The sequence below is a fragment of the Hypomesus nipponensis genome, chromosome 17 (genome assembly GCF_054491055.1).
Source record: "Hypomesus nipponensis isolate SF chromosome 17, ASM5449105v1, whole genome shotgun sequence".
NCBI classification, from domain to species: Eukaryota; Metazoa; Chordata; class Actinopteri; order Osmeriformes; family Osmeridae; genus Hypomesus; species Hypomesus nipponensis.
This window is the reverse complement of record NC_140377.1, coordinates 4,426,901-4,447,369: the sequence shown is the minus strand read 5'-3', so window position 1 is coordinate 4,447,369 and position 20,469 is coordinate 4,426,901. Positions and strand designations below refer to the sequence as shown.

The window sequence follows — 20,469 nt, the reverse complement described above, 5'->3', positions numbered from 1 at the left end:
TTCTCTGCTGCTCTTCTCTCCAGAGCAGCCGGCCTCCTGGTGCTCAGACTTCTCCGCCATGCTCTGCCTGCCACACAATCTGACTTCAGCATTTGGCAGGAAGACAAAGTCTGTGTATGATCTAGCAATGGGGATGTCACTTATGTAAAGCTCACTAGATGACTCAGTGTGTTAACCTACTGTAGACATATGTGTGAATATACAGCGTGTGTGTATGTGGAAATATGTTCGTTATGCGTCTGCTAAATGATCGAACCGTAGATGAGAGAGGAGATAGATTGGTTGGACTGAGAGGGGAACCAGAGGTCAGGTTGGTGGTTGGTATACACCTCGTCTACAGTCCTATTCTCTCTCCTGGTCTTCATATATATACTCCATGCTCGCCATAGCAAACTCTCAAACTCGGAAACCAACGCAGCCATGGAAACTGCTGGGATTGACTTTACTGCGCCATAAAGTGGTATGCCTTCTCTGACCACTTCCTCCCCATCTGTCTGGGTTTCATCTCAGGGGTGTTACTAAATAAAGAGCAGAGAAGACATCATACGGGATCACTTACCAGCAGATGAGACGTACACAAAAAGGGCTCTGGCGACGCCGCCGCCACGGTAACAGAGTGGTTGTAGTCTGCCACCTGCTGGACAAATGTATTTATTGTTTTTGAAGATAAAAAAAGCTATAATATCTGTGCCTGGTTTGTATTCAAAAAGACACTGATTTCGAGTATGGTTTATTCAAGTAGCTTACTGAGGCAGATCTTGATCTTAAAGTTGAGCTGTGTTGTGCAGCTACACATACGAAATGGTTGAAAGAGATGGTATCCTTCATTTCCGTTCCATTATAATCAGATGTGTGTGTGTATCAGATACACGTCTCTGACCCACATAACACCGAAATGATAACATAAAGATGAAATCTCTAATTATACCCTTCCTTCTGTCTCCTTCCCCCTCTTTTTCTCTCTGTCTCTCTGTCTGTCTCTCTATCTCCCTCCCTCTCTCTTTTTCTCTCTCTATCTCTCTCTCTCTTTCTCTCTCTCTTTCTCTCTCTCTATCTCTCTATCTCTCTATCTCTCTGTCTCTCTCTCTCAGGGCCAGGCAGACCTGCTGAAGCATGCTAAGAGTGAGGCGTTGGACACGCTGCGTCAGATCCACTGTGCAGCCCAGTCTTGTGGTCTGAGTAAGAACGGAGCCGCCTCACCCCAGCTCCAACACCACCCCCTGCAGGCCCCACAGCATCACCCCCCCCAGGCCCCACAACACCACCCCCTGCAGGCCCCACAGCACCACCCCCCCCAGGCCCCACAACACCACCCCCTGCAGGCCCCACAGCACCACCCCCTGCAGGCCCCACAGCACCACCCCCCCCAGGCCCCACAGCACCACCCCCTGCAGGCCCCACAGCACCACCCCTCCCAGGCCCCTCATCACCACCCCTCCCAGGCCCCACAGCACCACCCCCCCCAGGCCCCACAACACCACCCCCTGCAGGCCCCACAACACCACCCCCTGCAGGCCCCGCCACGGCCTCACCAGCCTCAGCCTCTGTTTCACACTCATCCCCAAACCCACACACAGTCCCATGGGCAGGCCCAGACCCATCCCCATATCCAAGCCGAAGCCCAGCCCCATATCCAGGCCGATTCCCAGGTCCAGACCCAAACCTTGGCCCAACAGCACCGGGCAGCGGGTCCCCTGGATGCCATCCCTGAGTATGAGATGGGGAGTGACTTTGGATCCTGCTGACCCATTGCCTGTACCCACAGAGTAGTGCACACAAGGAGGGACAGGGAGAGTGGGCTGGAGAGAATGATGGAGGGAGAGAAACGGATGGAAACAGGGATTAGAACAGAGGAAGAGAAGGAGAAAGAGAGAAACCAGCCTGGGGAACAGGAGAGAGAGAGGGGACTAGACAGGGAGACAGCGACAGAGAGAGACGAGGTAATCGAGGCAAAGGCGGAAGACAAAAATGGAAGTGGACCTGGGACTTGTCGTGTGAGAAGGGAGACGCAGGTTTGAAACACAGAGTGTCTGAAGTCTACTGAAGAGACATCATGTCGAAAAGGCTTCTGTCTCTGTCCCATTCCAGACGTAGAGGAACCTCTTCCGGTTTGCAAGATGGGACCGCTTCTCTTGCCCTCCCTTAAGGATGCAACGCCCATATTAGGAAATCCGATTTTCTTTCCTGAAGTTGGTCAGTTTGTCAATATTTCAAGTGGTTGCGTCAGTCCGTCAGTGAGGGTGGTCTCCCTGGGTCTCCCTAGTCAATGCTGTGCAGTCCACATGTCCCTCCACCAGAAACAAACCCTGGCTCTGTGGGTACCGGCCTCGCATTGGCATTTCATACCGCGCAAGTTCGCCTTTCGATTCACCAGGAACCTTGGTTATCTTCTGGAACCACCCCCCCCCCCCTTCCACCCTTCATCTTTTCTTCCTTGTCGCCATCTTCCTAAAGAAGCTTCTTTGTCCCTTAACATCCTTCCCGTGTCCTCCCTAAACCCCTCTCTGAGGGGCCAGCAGTTTTAAGGGGATGACTTCGGTCTGCTCCTCGAGACTCTGAGCCCTGAAGCGATTGCTTAGGACTATTACAGCACAAACCCAGCAGCCGTGTGGGAAGTCCCGCAGACTGGCCACTCTCTCAAGGGACTCCACACTGATGCGCTTGCTCCCCCTGCTGGAGAAAAACCATCGCCAGGTTTTTACACCTTCGAGCCCTGTCTTTTCATTCTTTGGATTTTTTTTAGACAGCTCTCGGAATATATCTGAACTCGGGCCGTAGGGTGTACTTTCTGTCTATGTCTCTTTCCCCCCTCTCTCTTTCTTCTCTCTCTCTCTCTCTCTCTCTCTCTCTCTCTCTCTCTCTCTCTCTCTCTCTCTCTCGCCTCTTTCCTCTCTCTTCCTTCTCTCTCTCTCTCTCTCTCTCTCCTCTGTGTCTCTCTTCCTTCTCTCTCCCTCCCACCTTTCTCTCCTCTCTCTCTCAAGGGGCTCTCTGTGTGAAGTCACGTTAGTTGGTGTTGTCGTCCTGTGGGTGGAGCCAGTCTCCCAAGACAGAGCCCCTCAGCCTGTTAGAACTGGAACAGTGACCCCTCCCCCCAGGGTCTTCAGGTCAGAGGTCAGCAGAGACATGGTACAGCTGTTGTCATAGCAGCTACCCAAGAATAGGAAACTATACTGTAGATTGATACTGTATGGAAGACTCCTGAAGGGACAGCTAATGTTTATCGCTATTACAGATTCTCCCTGAATCAAACAACCTATTAATTCATGATTGATATATGATAATTATTGTTGTTGTAAGCTATATTGATATAATAGTTATTTTATAAACATTGCTTCTATGTAAACAGTGAGTGGACACCTATTGTGCTGTGGTTCAGATGCAGGTCGGGGGGAGGTTGGGTTGGGACAAGTTAACAACGTTACGACGTGATGGTCGAACCACAACATGATTGATGGTGCACTGCAAAGTGAATGTGCATTCTGTAAGAGCTCCTTTGAATGACCCATTAAAACTATTGTCATTGTTTACCTGGACTCCTCTTTCATTTTCTGTAGTACGAGAAGGCAGTGAAATAGTGAGTGTATTTTACACTTATAAATAAGCCATATCAGATGTATGACTTACAGAAATATAATATGTGTACATATTAAATCATTATATATGTATATGTAATATAGTATGTATTTAAATATTTAAATATGTATTTATTATATAGAACAAAGTATCATTTTTTTTAAATGACACTTTCATAATATATTATAATATTACCAATATTACTATTGATTCTATTTCTGCTGATCAATGACTCGAATGAGACATTTGTTCTATTGTCAAAGCCTGATGAGAGTTTGAGGTAGTTCCTAAAGGGTCTCCAAAAGGTGGAAACAGAAGTCACAGTCGGGGGATGCGCAGTACCAGCGCCTCGTTCTCCCTCTGTGTGTGCTTGCACCCGCCAGTTAAATACCCACACACGGTCTGGAGTGTGTCCAAAAACAGCTCAACAAGATATCAAGGATCTCGTGTGCAGGTATGTGCAATGGGAGGCAAATGAATGGAAATTAAGGTATCAAACCAGTGTTCAAAATAGTGTTGACAGTGTCCTTGTTGTGTTGGTATTTCTGGAGGCATTCTTTCTATTTAATAGTGAGCATAATCATAGAAGCTCATTAAAAAGCCTATTCAACAGTCCTCTCATTACAGGCCATTTACTGGGCTTTCAAAGGTCAGGCCTCGTGCCTCGTGTTGTCTGTCGTCGCCGGGCGTCGAGAGGAAAGGCAATACGGCGACTCACAAAGCCTTCTCCACCACTCATCACCCAGGCATGTCCCTAATGAACCGTCAGTCACCTTCTTCCAACTTGATATCAACTCCCTGGAGATGATCTGCAGCTGGGGCTCATTAGGGACAGCTGACCAGACGGAGAAATGAGCAGAGAAACAAAAAAGCAACGTTAAATAAGCAGCGATGCTGCACGTCTTTGCACTGCCCCCCCCCCCCAGCCTTACCAGCTCCTAATGACGTTGGGAACGTCTGGCTTGGCCGAGGCCAGGGGTCTGTATATAAGGACAGTCAGGTCCCCTGAGTGGAGAATCGAGAACACCAGAGGACCCCGCAGCCAAGCTGATCATGACGTGGTTTTCACCCATCAAGCTCCAGGCGACCGCGGCCACAGGACTGGAACTCCCTCCCACCAGGGTAAGGCTACACCTTCCTAGAGTCTTGATGTTGGTTTAAGTTCATGTGCTGAGAGTATAGTGTCAGGGAACACTCCTCGTGATCTGATGATGCAAATGTATGCTTATAATGTCTGCGAGTGGTACTGTTTGGTAAACTTTGGATTGAAATCAAGGCACTGTTTTTGCACTCAATTATTCTGGTGTTTTAAATGACCTCAGTGTCACTGAAGTGAAGCAACGACAATGTATAGAATTACCTTTAATTATGCACATAATACATATCAAATGACTGATATATTATAAATGGCCGTTTTTATGTTAGGGATGAGCCTGGCATTTCTTGAGTGATTCTGAGTGAAGACAGGCTATTTTGCGCCCCACAGAAACTCAAGCTCCTTGTCCTGGTGCTCCTCGTGTCTCACCTGGCCTGTGACGCCCAGGACGTATCCGCGTGCTGCAGGCAGAACCACCGCACCTGCCGCCTGTACGTGGTGCTGTGCCGCCCGGGGAGCGGGGCGAGAGGGGCCCTGGGGGGCGACGCGGCAGCTGGCATCCTCACCCTGGGGAAACGGAACGGGGAAGAGCAGCGCTTCCAGAGCCGACTCAATCAACTCCTCCACGGGTCTCGCAATCAGGCGGCAGGGATCTTGACAATGGGAAAGAGGACAGCTGAATACTTCCGGATGCCTGTGTCAGCCACGGTCACGTCGGCTGCACTGGCTGTTTAAAGTGGATGGATGTCATATATGGTTGCCCTGATCAATGGCTACTGTATGTCAAAAGATAACAGTAGACCTACACTTTCATGGAGACAAGCCCTCTGTGAACTGTCCTCCCCTCTCTATATTGATATGAACATATATGTTAGAGAAGATTTATTTTTCTTGTTGATGACATAGTCAAGTGTACAACTTGTTTCTGTATATAGTGTAAATGACCTGAACAATGTAATAAAATGTGGTGATGCTTATATTTTCCGCTTGTTCCATTTACGGAGCCACAATGACACATAGACACGGCTTTGTTAGTGTCCAACGGGAACACAATCATCCCTAATCTTCAAACTTAGAATTCGAGTGTGTGTGCATGTTTATCTCTATGTGGTCATTCCTGCATTCTATCTCACCGGCCCTACTGACTTCCCGTCTCCCTTTCCATGTTAATCTGTAGTCTCTCCAGTAGGGGCTGCACAGAGCTGAGGTAATGCTGGTCGGACAACATGCAGGCCCACACTTAACATCCCCAGAACATGGATGGTCTCTTTTTTGTTTGTCATATTCCACACCTCTAAAGACACACAAACACACGCAAACGCAAACAGGAGCATCAACAATTATACAAGGCAGGACAAAGAGAAGAACAAGGTTTCCATCGCATGTAGGGTTAGGGTTAGGGTTTCCAGGTGTAAGCAGAAAAGGAGCTAATTGGAACAGCTGATTAAGTAGGTGTGATTTCTCCCTGTCTTTTAAAGGGACAATATGTATGTGCATGTGCGCGCATGCCTTTGCGCTTTTGACTGTGTGTGTGTGTGTGTGTGAGTTACAAGAGAAAAGGCTTATGTGAGATCCAGGGTGTCACAGATAATGAAGAGAGCCTAGAGAGAGAGATTGAGAGAGGGTGAGAGGGAGAGGGAGAGAGAGAGAGAGAATGAGAGGGAGGGAGGGAGAGAGAGAGAGAGAGAGAGAGAGAGAGAGAGGAGAGAGAGAGAGAGAATGAGAGGGAGAGAGAGGGAGGGAGGGAGGGAGGGAGGGAGGGAGGGAGGGAGGGAGGGAGGGAGGGAGGGAGGGAGGGAGGGAGGGAGGGAGGGAGGGAGGGAGGGAGGGAGGGAGGGAGGGAGGGAGGGAGGGAGGGAGGGAGGGAGGGAGAGACGGAGCGAAAGAAAGGGATGGCCAATGAAAACAGTGTCAAGAGGAATTGAGGGGGCTCAGACTCCCTGCAGGAGAGATGGAAAGCGCGAGCGAGCGCGTGCAAACAAGAGAGCGCGAGGACCAACTCAGAGATGACAGAGTGGCATGCGCCTCACGTGGAGGTGCTGAGACAGACACAGAAGTAGGTGAGGCGTCACCCTGATCCCTGTGCAGAGCTGCAGGATTCAGACCTCAGCCTGGTGCGTCCCAGCAAGCAGCGCTAACAAGTCTATCAGACCCAGAGAAGACTATAAGGAGCCACTGCTGTGTCACAAAGAAGACTCTGCAGCATCTGTAGTACAAAGGAGGAGGCTGCGTCTCAGTGGGGAGGGGAGAGCAGGACTGACAGGGAGAAGATAACAGCTGAGTCTGTGGTAAATGCCACTTTCTGCCACTGGACTTGTAGCTGAATGTACAGGCAGAACAGGCTGGAGAGCACAACAGCAACAGCCCCGAACCCGAGTGGAACCACACGGCAGAACCCGTGTGGAACCTGAAGCAGAAACAGAGTGATTTGCTCAGCTCTTGATCTCAACTCTGTGATGGAGTGACCTGAGGAGACAGAGCTACCCAGTGTCTCAGGTGTTGGTCAAAATGCCCGTGATGAAGGGCCTCCTCGCTCCTCAGAATACCTTCCTGGAAACCATCGCCAACCACTTTGACGGCACCCGTAAGTACCCTCCACCTCCTTACTTACCCTGACTTCTCTGTGACACACTTTTTGTAGTTAAACATTGGATTTCAAATGAGGGGTGATTCATCATCAATTTTCTATGGGAATGTCTCCACTGTGCATTGAAAATCACAGACAAATTCAAGTAAACGTTCTTATGCCAAGACCTTGAATAAGAGCCTTTAAGGTATTTGGTCATTTACAATTACTAGTACCTAAGTAGCAGAATAGTTGCAATGGAGGACTGGTTAGTTACGTTTTGAGATGGAGGTGGAGAGAAGAGGCAGGCGGTCACAATGGCCACCCAAGTTTCTGCCAGGCATGGTGAGAGTGTGTGAGTATAGGTGGGAGAGCTGTTGTGTTGGACTCAAGAGACACTTGTTGTACCATGGTACTGCTTATAAAACATCGTGAGGACTTTGGTGTGGGAGATTCTAGAATGTTCCCTGGAATATTGAAGTGTGTCAAAATGTCAGTTTGTCTGCATCGTTTGTGTTATTTATACTACGCTGTGTGTCATTCAAAATGCCTTTGTGTGACGTGTGCCATGTTAGACTAAGATACTACTGTACTCGTGTTGTAAAGGATTACTGCACGGTAAAAGCTTTTACATCAAATAATTTGTGTCCTCAACATGAAACCTCTTTTGTGATACAGATAGATACAGATATAGATAGAACATGCAATATAAACATACATGTATACCATATTTATATACATAAATATATATATATTTAAAATATATATATATTATATATATATATATAAATATATTTATATATATATATATATATATATATATATATATATATATACAGTATCCATTAATTGTCTGTGTGTGTGTGTTAATATATAATATCATTATATATATATATATATATATATATATATATATATATATAATGATCATACTTGATTGCGTTTTCTGCTGTGGAGAGTCTCTTTATGTTGTCTGCTCTGGTGTGAGAGCATTGTGGATCATACAGCTATGAGATGAGTGAGACAAACGACAGCTCTCTCCTCCTCCCATCGTGCCACACACAGAGCAGGGGACAGTGGGACTTGACACCAAGCGTGAGTCTGCACGTGTGGCCCGTGGCTTGATGGTTTCAGTGTGAAGACCATTGCGGACACCCTCTCTGTCTCACGAGGACAGGCTGTCCAAAACACAGCAGAGAAGGTCGTGTGAGATGGAAGAGCATGTAATTGCGCCTGGGAAGGGGAGACTGGAAGATAGACTGTCACTTGGTACCTAATATTTTATGGATGAGGTAAATAGACACAACTGTTTCAGAGAGGTGCTGGCTGGTTGAGTCAAAATCTGAAACAAAAAGAAACAAAAATGTATTTTCAATAAAATACTGTACACTAATTTTAGTATTTAATCATCATAGTCTTCACTTATATTGAAATAAAATACATTTGCTTACAGGTATTTTGTTAAATGTAATGTTTTTCATACAGTATTGAATGTAAATTAAAACAGTCCAAGTCAATAAAAGTGCCATCCATTTGACCCTGACAAAAGAGCTGGGAAGTTAATTATCATGAATTATGCAGGGTCTTACAGTCAATCAAACATTGCCTCTGTCATTCAATCATGACAATCATCTTTTAAGGGGAAAAAAAGATTGACTATTCATCTCATCCATCACCACCACATTGTAAAATACTGACTCAGTGTGGAACCTATAAATAATCACAAAATGAAATTGTGGATGTATGGTTTGGAGCCCCATCTATTTAAGTGAGTAAAGATGGAGGTTTGTGTGCTAAGTGTATGATGATCCATGCGTAGGCAGTCATGTGTTGGCCCTTGTTGCCCAGCACACCTTCTCAGTTGGCATCATTATAATCAGCTGCTTGGCTATGAAATCCACTGAAATGCAAACAGCTTGAGTGATTTGTGTTTACTACACTATCAGATGAGGACGCTGTGCATCTCTTTTAACTTACACACTGTGGAAGGCAAGCCACTAACACTGTCAAACCTGGACGTTCTTCCTGTAGTCCTCACAATACAACAAAACTATATTTAGACTATCTAAGTTTGATTCTTACCATTACTAGGAAATCATGGAGGGATACAAAGGGGGGGGGGGGAGAGAAAGCACTGAGAATGGATCAGAGAATAGATCTGCTTTGAAAGAGAAAACATTGTACGTTTGGCTCTTGAGAAATGTATCGATTTATGTGAGCACAAGGGGACGGAAGACAAATCACACACAATTGGATGCAGTGTATTAATGGCATGCAATGATGGCAACCTATGATTATTGTTCTCCCACATGAGTTTAAATATGTCTGTCTCCTAAACATGTTGATTACAGTACATTGCAGAGTTGGGCTCATGTATTATGGACGATAGAATCCAATAGTTATTTGATGGAACAACAGCTTTAGCCTGTTTTCAACAATAGCTATGGCAACACAAACCACGGTACATCAAGTACTCGTTCTGCCGCATAAATTATTGTCTCTTCATCTGTCTACAGTAAAGCCAGTGCTGTCTTAACTGCAGGAATCTGGAGCACTCGATGTTTATAGCTTGACTTAGGCTTACAGTACTTGACACTGAAACATGTAAGGTACAGTATTTACACAGAGAACTTTTCAAAACACAAAGAAAATACTTCATCATTTCGTTTGAAAACAAGATGAAGAGGGTGATTGTTCTGCACAGTATTTAAAGCCAAGGTAGCCTAGTGTACTGTCTGTGCCATGGCTATTTCACAAAGCTTGTCGTGACAGTCTTAATCTGAGGCAGGGAGATGTTTGGTGTTGACCCTGAAATTGTATCTTACCGAATGAATACTTGATGAACCGATGAAGTATAAAATAGAGTTCATTGGATGTGGAATCCGTTCATATGAAACTCTATATGAAATGTTAGAGGGGGTCTAAGGCTTGGCTTGGTGATGGCAGGTGAGTGACAGGGAAGTTGTGAGATGACTGGGTTAGGCTATTGTCTCCTTACAATGGACCATAGCACACCAATACAGTCTATTAAACATACCTTGTAACAGTTGACGACAAATGAGTTGATGGGGAGAGTTGGTTCATTTGACATGTGTTTAATGATGTTCACTCTGCGGGCTCGTTTTATCGACCATGGTGGCACAGAGCCAAATGCAACCAAAGAAGTGAAACATTTGAGCATGGAAATTCTGTGTTAAATATAAACGTGTGATCAAGTCATAGAGCACTATTGTTCGTTCTCGTCGGTACACTGCTGACAGGGAATGTGAGCCCTTGATCTAGGCAGAGAGAGACCTCCAGCCATGGCTTTGTGGATAAGGTCCCTTGAGAGAAGTGCTTGGTATTTTGTCATTAGTTAGTAGCAGTGTAGATGTAAGACAACCAGTCATCTCATCCATGCCAGACTTTTATCGACTGCCTGCCTGCCTCTCCTCACCTTCTCATTCCTGTCCTTTCAGACACATGGAGGAGGAGGAGGAGGGAGTCCAGACAAAGAGACTTGACAAAAGAGACTTGACAAAGACTATTTCAATACCACAAAAAAATAGTTTTTCACTCACACTGTCACTTGCACACATTTTTTACTGGATGTGTGGTTAGGTAATAACCATTTACTCAAGCCTAGAAAGTGCCTCGTTGTTGTCATGGCAACACACAATAGCTTGGGGATGTGATAAACAATTCGTTTTAGGGAATTAAAGGATTACACTCATAAGGTTGTCATTAAATATTAAGTCAAAGTCTCCACAGAAATATTGATGGGATTCAAAGGTCATTAGACAATGTTGTGTGTGAGAGTGTGTTTATCTGTGTGTGTGTGTGTGTGTGCGTGTGTGTGTGTGTGTGTATATCTGTGTGTGTGTGTGTGTGTGTGTCCGAGTGTGAACCTCTTAATACTCCAGCTTGAACATATATAGGGACTCTCAGATTAAAATGAAGGGGCATCACACAAGTTCATGTCCTGTCGCCATTAGCTGTTTTGGGAGCCTGCTGGAGCCCCCCTGGGCAGCAGATCCCCGCAGAGCAGTCTGGGCTCCCTCTCACATCCTGGGCTTTCAGACACACAGGGTTTAACTTCAAAGCCTCCTCTGATGTGCGCCAGGTTCAGCACCATGTATTGACTAAGATTGAGCGCTTTTTTAAATTCTACCATACCAAAGCATGAATCAGACTACAGGGAGACACACATGGGGACGGAAGGCCAAAGGGGGAGAAGAGACAGAGAGAGACTTTTCAGGAGCAAACCGAGTCTCGAAACAAACGGTCCAACTCCACACAGAGCAATATTCAACAAATGTGCTTCATGAAACAACGAAGCAGAGAGAAAGTCCCACAAGCCTCCTGTCTGCTCTCTCTCTCTCTCTCTCTCTCTCTCTCTCTCTCTCTCTCTCTCCCTCTCTCCCTCTCTCTCTCTCTCTCTCTCTCTCTCTCTCTCTCACTCCCATCAGACAGCAACTTCCTGCTGGGGAACGCCCAAGGTCGCCGTGGTTACCCCATCGTGTACTGCTCGGACGGCTTCTGCGAGCTGACGGGGTTTGTGCGCACGGAGGTGATGCAGAAGACGTGCACCTGCCGCTTCCTGCAAGGAGCCGAGACCAGCGAGCGAGTGACCCAGCAGGTGGACAAGGCCCTTGAGGGTCAACAGGAGTACCAGGGGGAGGTCTGCTTCTACAAGAAGAACGGTTGGAGAGACACACACATGTACACACACACAAACACGCATGTGGGCAAGGTCCTCATCAGTTGAATGCATGTTATATTGTAACTAAGGTGGGTCAGATGGCTGAGCGGTTAGGGAATCGGGCTAATCAGAATGTTGCCTGTTCGATTCCCGGCCATGCAAAATAAAGTTGTGTTCTTGGGCAAGGCATTTCACCCTACTTGCCTCGGGGTGAATGTCCCTGTCTTATAGTAAATAAGACGCTCTGGATAAGAGCGTCTGCTAAATGTAACTTCTTCTTCTTGATGAACCCCCCAGGCAATCCATTTCGGTGTCTTCTTGACATCGTTCCGATCAAGAACGAGAAAAGCGAAGTGGTTTTGTTCCTGTTCTCCTTCAAGGACATCACTGATTCACACGGGAAAAACCAACACAGCCACAGAAGAGGAGGTGAGCCAGCGTTTCTCCAACAAACTCTCGCTGTTCCCTGTCTTGCCCAATGCAGGAGCTTCATGACATGACCCTTGGAATTGAGTTGTTTAAAAGACCTGCTTTGTTCCGAGCAGGCATCTCCGAGGAATCCCAACACGGAGGTAAAAATAACCGTCGCTTCGCTCATGCCCGCGAGCGAGGCCAGAGTATTCTTCACCACCTGGCCAACCTGTTTTCCAAGAGAGGCAAAGGCAAGCTGACCAATGTAAGTCTTATTTCTTTGTGTGAACCGTTCCTTCATTATAACTGACGCTGCCTCACTGTGTAAGAACTTTCTATCTCAAGTCTATGTAGGAGGATGCTTCCCAACTTCAAAAATGTGTTTGTTGGATTTCATTCATGTGTCTTTCGGTGAGGTAAAGTCTCCATTTGGTAAGGCAGCTCAGATGACACAAGCCAGTTTCTGAGTATATGTGCAGCTAAATCTTTATATACCACGGTGACATTTGATGAATGGAGTCGGGCTAGTAATCAGAAGGTTGCCGGATCGATTCCCCGCTGTGCCAAATGATGTTGTGTCCTTGGGCAAGGCACTTCACCCTACTTGCCTCGGGGGAATGGCCCTGTACTTACTGTAAGTCGCTCTGGATAAGAGCATCTGCTAAATGACTAAATGTAAATGTAAATGATTGAGCTTGCCTCATTTGGGACGGATCCGACAGCTTTTCAAAGCCCGGGTAGATGGGCTGGAGTGTTGGTGGTGCAGGGATGGCCTTTGCTTTGGTGCTCCTGCTGGAGTGGTGGTGAAGGCAGATCACCTTACTAATTAACAGGAAGTGCTGGAGGAATGGTCGCAGCATGTCACAGCAGGTCCCCAAAGAGAGAGAGGGGATATTTTTAACCTTCTGCTCATTCATCCGAAGCACACAGCATGAGATCAATGTTATTTGTTTTTTCAGCCTCTCTGTTTTTACCTTTAAATACAATCATGGGTGTAACTAATATGCCTTCAGGACATTACATCATCTTTTCTCTCACATGTGCCAATGACAACAGCCTCAACTTGCCCCTTGTGTTACACCTGTTCAGACTGCCAGAGTGTCCTGTTTGTGGTTAACCAATAGGCTTACCCCACATCCTGTTAGTTACCCTAGCCCGCTGAGGTTCCTATGGTCTACTGCAAAGTGATTCTGATCTAATAATGTCATTATTTGAAATCTACTAATCTACTCACAGTACATCTCTGGTGCTATTCATGGTCCCTATGGATTATATCTGGTGCGTCATCCCTCTCTCCTTCCTTTCTCCCTCTCTCCTTCCTTCCTCCCTCTCTCCTTCCTTCCTCCCTCTCTCCTTCCGCCCTATCTCCTTCCGCCCTCTCTCCTTCCTCCCTCTCTCCTTCCTTCCTCCCTCTCTCCTTCCGCCCTCTCTCCTTCCTCCCTCTCTCCTTCCTCCCTCTCTCCTTCCGCCCTCTCTCCTTCCTCCCTCTCTCCTTCCTCCCTCTCTCCTTCCTCTCTACCCCCTCCTCTCCCCCCCCCCCCCTGCAGAGTGTGTTCCAGAAGCCCTCTCTTCCTGAGTACAAGATGGCAGCTGTGCAGAAGTCCCGCTTCATCCTGCTGCACTACAGCGTGTCCAAGGCCCTGTGGGATTGGCTGATCCTGCTCGCCACGTTCTACGTGGCCATCACGGTGCCCTACAACGTCTGTTTCGTCAGCCTAGACGAGGACAGAGACTGTGACTCCTCCTCTCGTAGCACCATCGGCAGTGACATTGCCGTGGAGATGCTTTTTATTCTGGGTGAGCCGAAGCCAGAGGAGGAAGCCAGGTGTTTTTCCTGCCGTGAATCACATTGCCTAAATCTCCCCGAGTCAACTGTGGTGGTTTCCGTGACCGCAGGTCACCGTTCCATCTCCCCCCTCTCTTCACCCTGGTTGGGTGTCTCCGTTGCCACGGGTTACACATTACAATTAGAGCCTCCCTCGTTTTGGGACCACTTTTCTGCTCCATGGGAGAGACAGAAACGTTTTACCACCGCTGTCATGGGGTTTAGACTCGTCACAATCTTTGTGTTATGAATGAATGTTTTTTTGTCATACTGAAGTTATCATTCGAATCATGAGGAATTAGAACGTGATTGTTCACACCTGCATATGTTTCTATGGGTTCATGGGTCAACCCTTTTCACTTGACTTGCTCCTTCTTGTACAGATATCATCCTGAATTTCCGCACCACCTATGTGAGCCAGTCTGGTCAGGTGGTGTATGATGCCCGCTCCATCTGCATCCATTACTGCACCACCTGGTTCTTCGTCGACCTGATTGCAGCTCTGCCCTTTGACTTGCTGTATGCCTTCAACATCACAGTGGTGAGTGTATGCATGTGTGTGTGTGTGTGTTTGTGTGTGTGTGTGTCTGTCTGTCCTTATGCCAGTGTTGTGTGACACAATTTCTCAAAAAACCGGGACATAGACATGAGTCCATTTCTACTCTTTATTGCTACTCCCTTTCCTTCTCTTCTGCTCTGACAAATGGTAACAGTGGCCTTTGTTGACTTCTCTGTCCGTCTATTTGTGGACACCATTACTGGGTAGCATCTCGACTTGGTCTGTCTCTGGTTTAGGACGCACTGGGCTGTTCCCACCTGCCAGCAGGGCAGCAAGCTGTTTCTCACAACTATTATTATCCGAGCAGAAGGATAGGCGTGTGAGGCTATTTGCTGCGACCCGGGCCCCAGTGTGTGTGTGTGTTTGAGCGTGTGTGACGTGTTCTCTCTTCTCCAGACCTCCCTGGTCCACCTGCTGAAGACGGTGCGTTTGCTGCGCCTGCTCCGATTGCTTCAGAAGCTGGATCGTTACTCCCAGTACAGTGCCGTGGTTCTGACTCTGCTCATGTCTGTGTTCGCCTTGCTGGCACACTGGATGGCCTGCATCTGGTACGTCATTGGCCACAAGCAGATAGAGAGCAGTGACGCTGTCACCTGGGACATAGGTAAGCCCAAGTCTCTGTGTGTGTATGCTATTGGGTGTGTGTGTGTGTGTGTGTGTGTACGGGGCGAGTGCATGTGTTTCTGTGTTTGTTTGTGTGTGGACAAATGGGTCACACACTGGCAGGATATAACCTGTTCAAAGATGCACCCATACAATTAAGCTTACCTCTTTGTAATGAATCTGTGTAACAAGGGGGCCAATTTACCGTTCCTGGTAGTAAGCTAAGCTGAATGATGCTATACAGTAACACTTCCTAGTTTCATGCTGTTCCTGGATATGCCCGAATGCTTGAGTAGACATACGTCCTCTACCTTACACCCCACAGGAAGTGTAGGTCACAGAGTAATTGCCCCTCAGGGACTGGGTTTAATGTGCTGTAACAAAGCCCCCAGAAAGGATGTCTCACTCCTCGGTATAACACCTCCTCAGGGATAAGCCTCACTGCCCTACCACTGGCTCACTCTCTCTCTCTCTCTCTCTCTCTCTCTCTCTGTCTCTCTCTCTCTCTCTCTCTCGCTCTGTCTCTCTCTCTCTCTCTCTCTGTCTCTCTCTCTGTCTCTCTATCTCGCTCTCTCTCCATCTGCTTCTCCTGTCTGCCTGCCCTCTTCTTCTCTGGTCCTTCAGGTTGGCTGCAGGAGCTGGGGAAGCGACTGGACACCCCCTACGTTAACAGCACGGCGGGCGGCCCCTCCACGCCCAGCGCCTACATCGCCTCGCTCTATTTCACCCTCAGCAGCCTCACCAGCGTGGGCTTTGGAAACGTGTGTGCCAACACAGACGCTGAGAAGATCTTCTCCATCTGCATCATGCTTATCGGGGGTCAGTTCAGTCAGGCCTGGGGGGAAATAACTCTGGTGCTTTAACCGTCCAAATATAACGACAGTTAGTGTTCCGAGACTGCATACATCCTGTTCTTCTTCTTCTCCTCCTCCTCCCTGTGTGTCTTCCAGCCCTCATGCATGCGGTGGTCTTTGGCAACGTGACCGCCATCATCCAGCGCATGTACTCACGCCGTTCGTTATACCACACACGCATGAAGGACCTGAAGGACTTCATACGCGTGCACCGCCTGCCCCAGCTGCTGAAACAGCGCATGCTGGAGTACTTCCAGACGACATGGTCTGTCAACAACGGCATCAACGCCAACGAGGTGTGGAGACGAGAGATTGGAAAATACACACTTGACCGACTGCTATTCTGTTTTTCATGCATTTCTGATTTGAAACGATGCACCCAAGCAATTAAAGTATGTCTCCCTTGCCAGGGAGACAGTGGCAGTGGTGCTCAGGTTTTCATTTGCAGGTTGCTATGGGTGTGGGTGGTGTTGTCAGGTTGTGTGAATGCTTCGGCTTGCGAAGGCTAGGCTTTGATTCAGAAATGTTACTCCTCCAAAGTCACCTCTACCTTTCACAATCTAACTGTAGTTCTCTGAAGCAAGCACCTGCTTTACTGAAAATAATTGGTATATAAAGAAAGCCAAACTAGACCAGGGACGATGTAGAAGGGATTTTCACAGTTGAAATAGAGCAGAGAAAACTCATCGGCATCTCTCTAATTTATTCATTGCCAAACTAACAGACTACACCAACCTTTCACGCAACCCGCTGGGTTTTCGCACCCCCGTTGTTACATTGCCTCACCCCACAAACATGCCATCAAGTTTCAGTGAAATACCAACCACGTGTCTGCATCTCAATATACAGTACATACCTTCCTATAACATTATGGAGCAGGTCACTAATATGAATTCACTGAGTCACTACCAAACTGGTACTGGAGAGCGCATTGTCAATACGTCTCACAGACATCAGATAATGTCTCACAATAAGAGCAACCTTTCTCCTTCGCCGTCTAAATCTCGGCCTCTCCTCCCCTGGCAGCTCTTGCATGACTTCCCGGACGAGCTGCGGGCCGACATCGCCATGCACCTGAACAAGGACATCTTGCAGCTGGCCGTGTTCGAGCATGCCAGCAGGGGGTGCTTGCGCTCCCTGTCCCTCCACATCAAGACCTCCTTCTGTGCCCCTGGGGAGTACCTCATCCGCCAGGGGGACGCTCTGCAGGCTAACTACTTTGTCTGCTCTGGCTCCCTGGAGGTGCTGAGGGATGGCATGGTCCTGGCTATACTGGGTCAGTCTGGATCTAATCTGGCCCTGCTCTCCATGTCTCCTCAGAGCTCAGTCTTATATCTGTGATATGTTCTCTCTCCTTTTGGGAGCAGCATGTTTTTCACCCGTTCTTAAATCTTAAACGGATCTGTGTAGGCAAAGGTGATCTGATTGGAGCGGATCTGCCAGGGTATGATCAGGTGATCAAGACTAATGCTGATGTAAAGGCCCTGACCTACTGTGACCTGCAGTACATCAGTGTCAGGGCTCTGAGGGAGGTCCTTGGGCTCTACCCAGAGTATGGCAATCGCTTCAGCTCAGACATCCACCATAACCTCACCTACAATCTGAGAGAGGGGAGTGAAGCAGAGGTAGGACACACACAGACACATAGACACACGTTTTGTTACTGTGTATGCTCTTGGTCGTGAATTTATCATTAATGTTGAATACTATTTTTAGGGACTGACAAGGTTTTCGCGGTCCCCAAGGCTCTCTCAGGTAAATGTCTCGTTGTGGAGTAATTCGTTCCAGCCTCTTTCTGTTGATATCTCTCCCTCACGTTTTGTCATAGTGTCGCAGTTTGCTAGTTTAAATGTGAAAGTAAGGCAAAATAAAATACATCGGATTTCTTGGCAGAAGAAGAAATACTGGGTGTTATATAACCTAATTACCTGTTTATCAAGACTCAACGTTTTTTAAATTCACAGCATGACCTCTAAAGCCCAATGGATTTCATGATGATCAACCAGAAAAAAACTGTCCTTTATGTATTGGTTCTGCAATGGAAGCTCCCTACATTCTGCTGGTGTTGCTAAACTGACACCCTCTCTTCCACAGGACCGGGTTGGCAATGATCCCAAACTGCCTTTCATTTTGAAGGCAGAGGATGTGGATCTGGGAGAGGATATGGACCATTCTGGGGCCTCGCACCAAGGAAGGCTGCCGCTGCTGCATGGGATCAATAGCCCTGTTCAGCCTCCCAGCCTCAACACCTTGCTGGGGGAGGAGCTTCGCCATATCAATGCCCTCCGTCTGTGTCGGTCGCCTGTGCAGGACTATAGAGGCCGTAGCCCCTCCCCTCAGCCGCTATCCAATGAGGAGCTCTCCCCATCTCCCTTTCCCAGTCGTGTCACAGATCCAAGCTTGTGTCATAGGCCAGCAAAGCTACTGATACCCTCCCTCCACTGTGTCAGCCCACTAGACCTGAGTCCCAGGTAATCCTCAATATGCATTTCAAGTACAACATGTAGGATTTACATCAATAATTTCAATATTATTATTTGTAACAGGCATCCATCCAGCCAAGAGTAAGAGTCTCTTTGCCATGTCTTTCAGGGTTGTTGATGGAATTGAGGATAATGGACATGCCTTTCACTTCAATATGGAGCAGGGTGACACAAAGACTAGCAGCAATGGTAAGGGCACAGAGTACAGTGCTGTGTATACATGCTGATAGGTTGCATGACAATAATCGAGTTGATCAAGGAGTGTTAACGATCTCATCTTTCCACAACACCCCACATAGATCCTTTCCAGATAAGCGCCAACCTACTCCTGGAGACAGAGGAGGTGAGACAGAACATCAGCAAGCTAAACCAGGAGGTATGAACCAGCTAATGTAAACTAATGGATGCATAAATGAACCAGGCACCATGTCATTGGATCATTAAAGAAATTAGATTCTTCTTTTTGACAAAGAGAGCAGAAGCTGCAAACACATTCTGTACTCTACTTTCCCTGCACCCTTAAGGGCTGGGTATCTAAAACCAGGCCATGTCTGACACACTTTGAGCCTTAAGTACAACTCAGAATAGGCCTATGTAGGGAGAAAGTTTTGAAAGTAAGTGTTCCTAAAAGGAAGTGATAAAAGGGGTGTTCTAAATATAAAAAGAACATCATTTCTATTTTTTCTTCCATTCAAGATATACTTATTATTCCCTTTTTATTCCATACCCTCTCTCTTTTGTTACAGATGACCAACCTCAGCCATGAAGTGTCCAACTTGACCAAAGAGCTTCATGAGATGATGCATTTTCTGCAGACCCATGTGAGCACGCCTCACTATTCCTCCTCCATGTCCACATATCCCTGTGGAATACAAATACTTTCCAATCCCACCGGCAATGTGACTGCAGGCGATGATTGGAAGACGCAACTGTCTTTCAGTATGCCTACCAGGCCTCATCTCCACCACGAACCAATCAGTCAACCTACTAGGAATGTTTGTGGCTGCAGTGGGGAGCCCACCCAGAGTAGAAGCCCCAGCCTGGGCCACAAGGTTGAGATGGAGCACCTTCATCGACCATACAGCCCCAGGTCATCATGTTTGCACCAATGTTGCTCTGATAGAGGCATCGCTACTGGTCAGGAACCTGAGGCCCAGTGTAGCCCCTTTCAGGCCTCCAGAACAACACCCAACTCTCCCTACATGGCCCACTCACACAACCGGATTGGCATATCTCACCTGAATCTCAGATCTAATATTCCGGGATTCCCCGGGACTTGTCAGAGCCCTCAAGATGATTACAAAGCCTCCTTTCCCGTCATTAGCAGTTCTCGCCCCCAGTGTTCCCCAGGAAGTCTCAGTCAGTCTCACCCTTCTCTGAATGTGCAGGTCAGCTCTGACCTAACCCACTGCCAGGGTAGCTCTGCCACACCCATCCATGCCAGCCTCACCCCTACAAGTCAGCCTCATCTCCACACTGCCTTTAGCTCCCTGACAGCCCCAGGGGTCTACACTTCTGTCGGCATCGCACCCAATCATACAACCCAGGGCTCTCTCAGACAAAATGACTTGGTAGGCTCCAGCTCAGTCCTTAACACCAGCCAGGACCTTCCCCTCAGTGTGCTGGGGCAGTTAGCGGGGGCAGACTGCAGAGAGTCTAAGTATTCCCAGGCTCAAGGGACCCCAGTCAGGACAGATAGCGACACTGAGCCAACTCAGGGGTCTAGCGACTTTACACCCGGGATGAACATCGAGCCGCTATGGGGCTTGGAGGTGGCACATAAGTAGCATCCCAAATGGGATCATATAAAGGACACAT

At 47.6% G+C, this 20,469-nt stretch overlaps 3 protein-coding genes across 3 annotated transcripts in view; all 3 read left to right on the top strand.

Moving 5' to 3' along the window:
- Nucleotides 1-1,745, top strand: part of LOC146253072 (inactive phospholipase C-like protein 2) — a 53,398-nt gene extending 51,653 nt beyond the window's left edge. Inside the window, exons 6-7 of the mRNA XM_084676822.1 lie at nt 1,092-1,418; nt 1,578-1,745. Of these exons, the coding sequence (XP_084532948.1) occupies nt 1,092-1,418; nt 1,578-1,745 (495 nt within the window). The remainder of the gene's footprint in view (nt 1-1,091; nt 1,419-1,577) is intronic.
- Nucleotides 1,746-4,626: 2,881 nt separating this feature from the next.
- On the top strand, nt 4,627-5,404 carry hcrt (hypocretin (orexin) neuropeptide precursor). The gene is made up of 2 exons (XM_084677929.1): nt 4,627-4,695; nt 5,060-5,404. The coding sequence occupies exons 1-2, from the start codon at nt 4,627-4,629 to the stop codon at nt 5,402-5,404; spliced, it is 414 nt and encodes a 137-aa protein (XP_084534055.1).
- Nucleotides 5,405-7,177: 1,773 nt separating this feature from the next.
- kcnh4a (potassium voltage-gated channel, subfamily H (eag-related), member 4a) lies at nt 7,178-20,438 on the top strand. Its single transcript, XM_084676594.1, has 16 exons — nt 7,178-7,253; nt 11,684-11,917; nt 12,214-12,345; nt 12,462-12,592; nt 13,875-14,124; nt 14,536-14,693; nt 15,108-15,315; nt 15,939-16,133; nt 16,265-16,464; nt 17,195-17,444; nt 17,579-17,793; nt 17,885-17,923; nt 18,263-18,639; nt 18,761-18,840; nt 18,951-19,027; nt 19,398-20,438. The coding sequence occupies exons 1-16, from the start codon at nt 7,178-7,180 to the stop codon at nt 20,436-20,438; spliced, it is 3,663 nt and encodes a 1,220-aa protein (XP_084532720.1).
- Nucleotides 20,439-20,469: the final 31 nt, after the last annotated feature.

What these genes read in the sequence shown, in the direction of transcription:
- hcrt (XM_084677929.1), top strand. Translation starts at nt 4,627, where the DNA reads ATGACGTGGTTTTCACCCATCAAGCTCCAGGCGACCGCGGCCACAGGA. An exon ending in TGGAACTCCCTCCCACCAGG is followed by an intron (nt 4,696 to 5,059) that starts GTAAGGCTACAC and finishes TGCGCCCCACAG; the next exon opens with AAACTCAAGCTCCTTGTCCT.
- kcnh4a (XM_084676594.1), top strand. Translation starts at nt 7,178, where the DNA reads ATGCCCGTGATGAAGGGCCTCCTCGCTCCTCAGAATACCTTCCTGGAA. An exon ending in CATGGTCCTGGCTATACTGG is followed by an intron (nt 17,445 to 17,578) that starts GTCAGTCTGGAT and finishes GGATCTGTGTAG; the next exon opens with GCAAAGGTGATCTGATTGGA. An exon ending in TCAGCAAGCTAAACCAGGAG is followed by an intron (nt 19,028 to 19,397) that starts GTATGAACCAGC and finishes CTTTTGTTACAG; the next exon opens with ATGACCAACCTCAGCCATGA.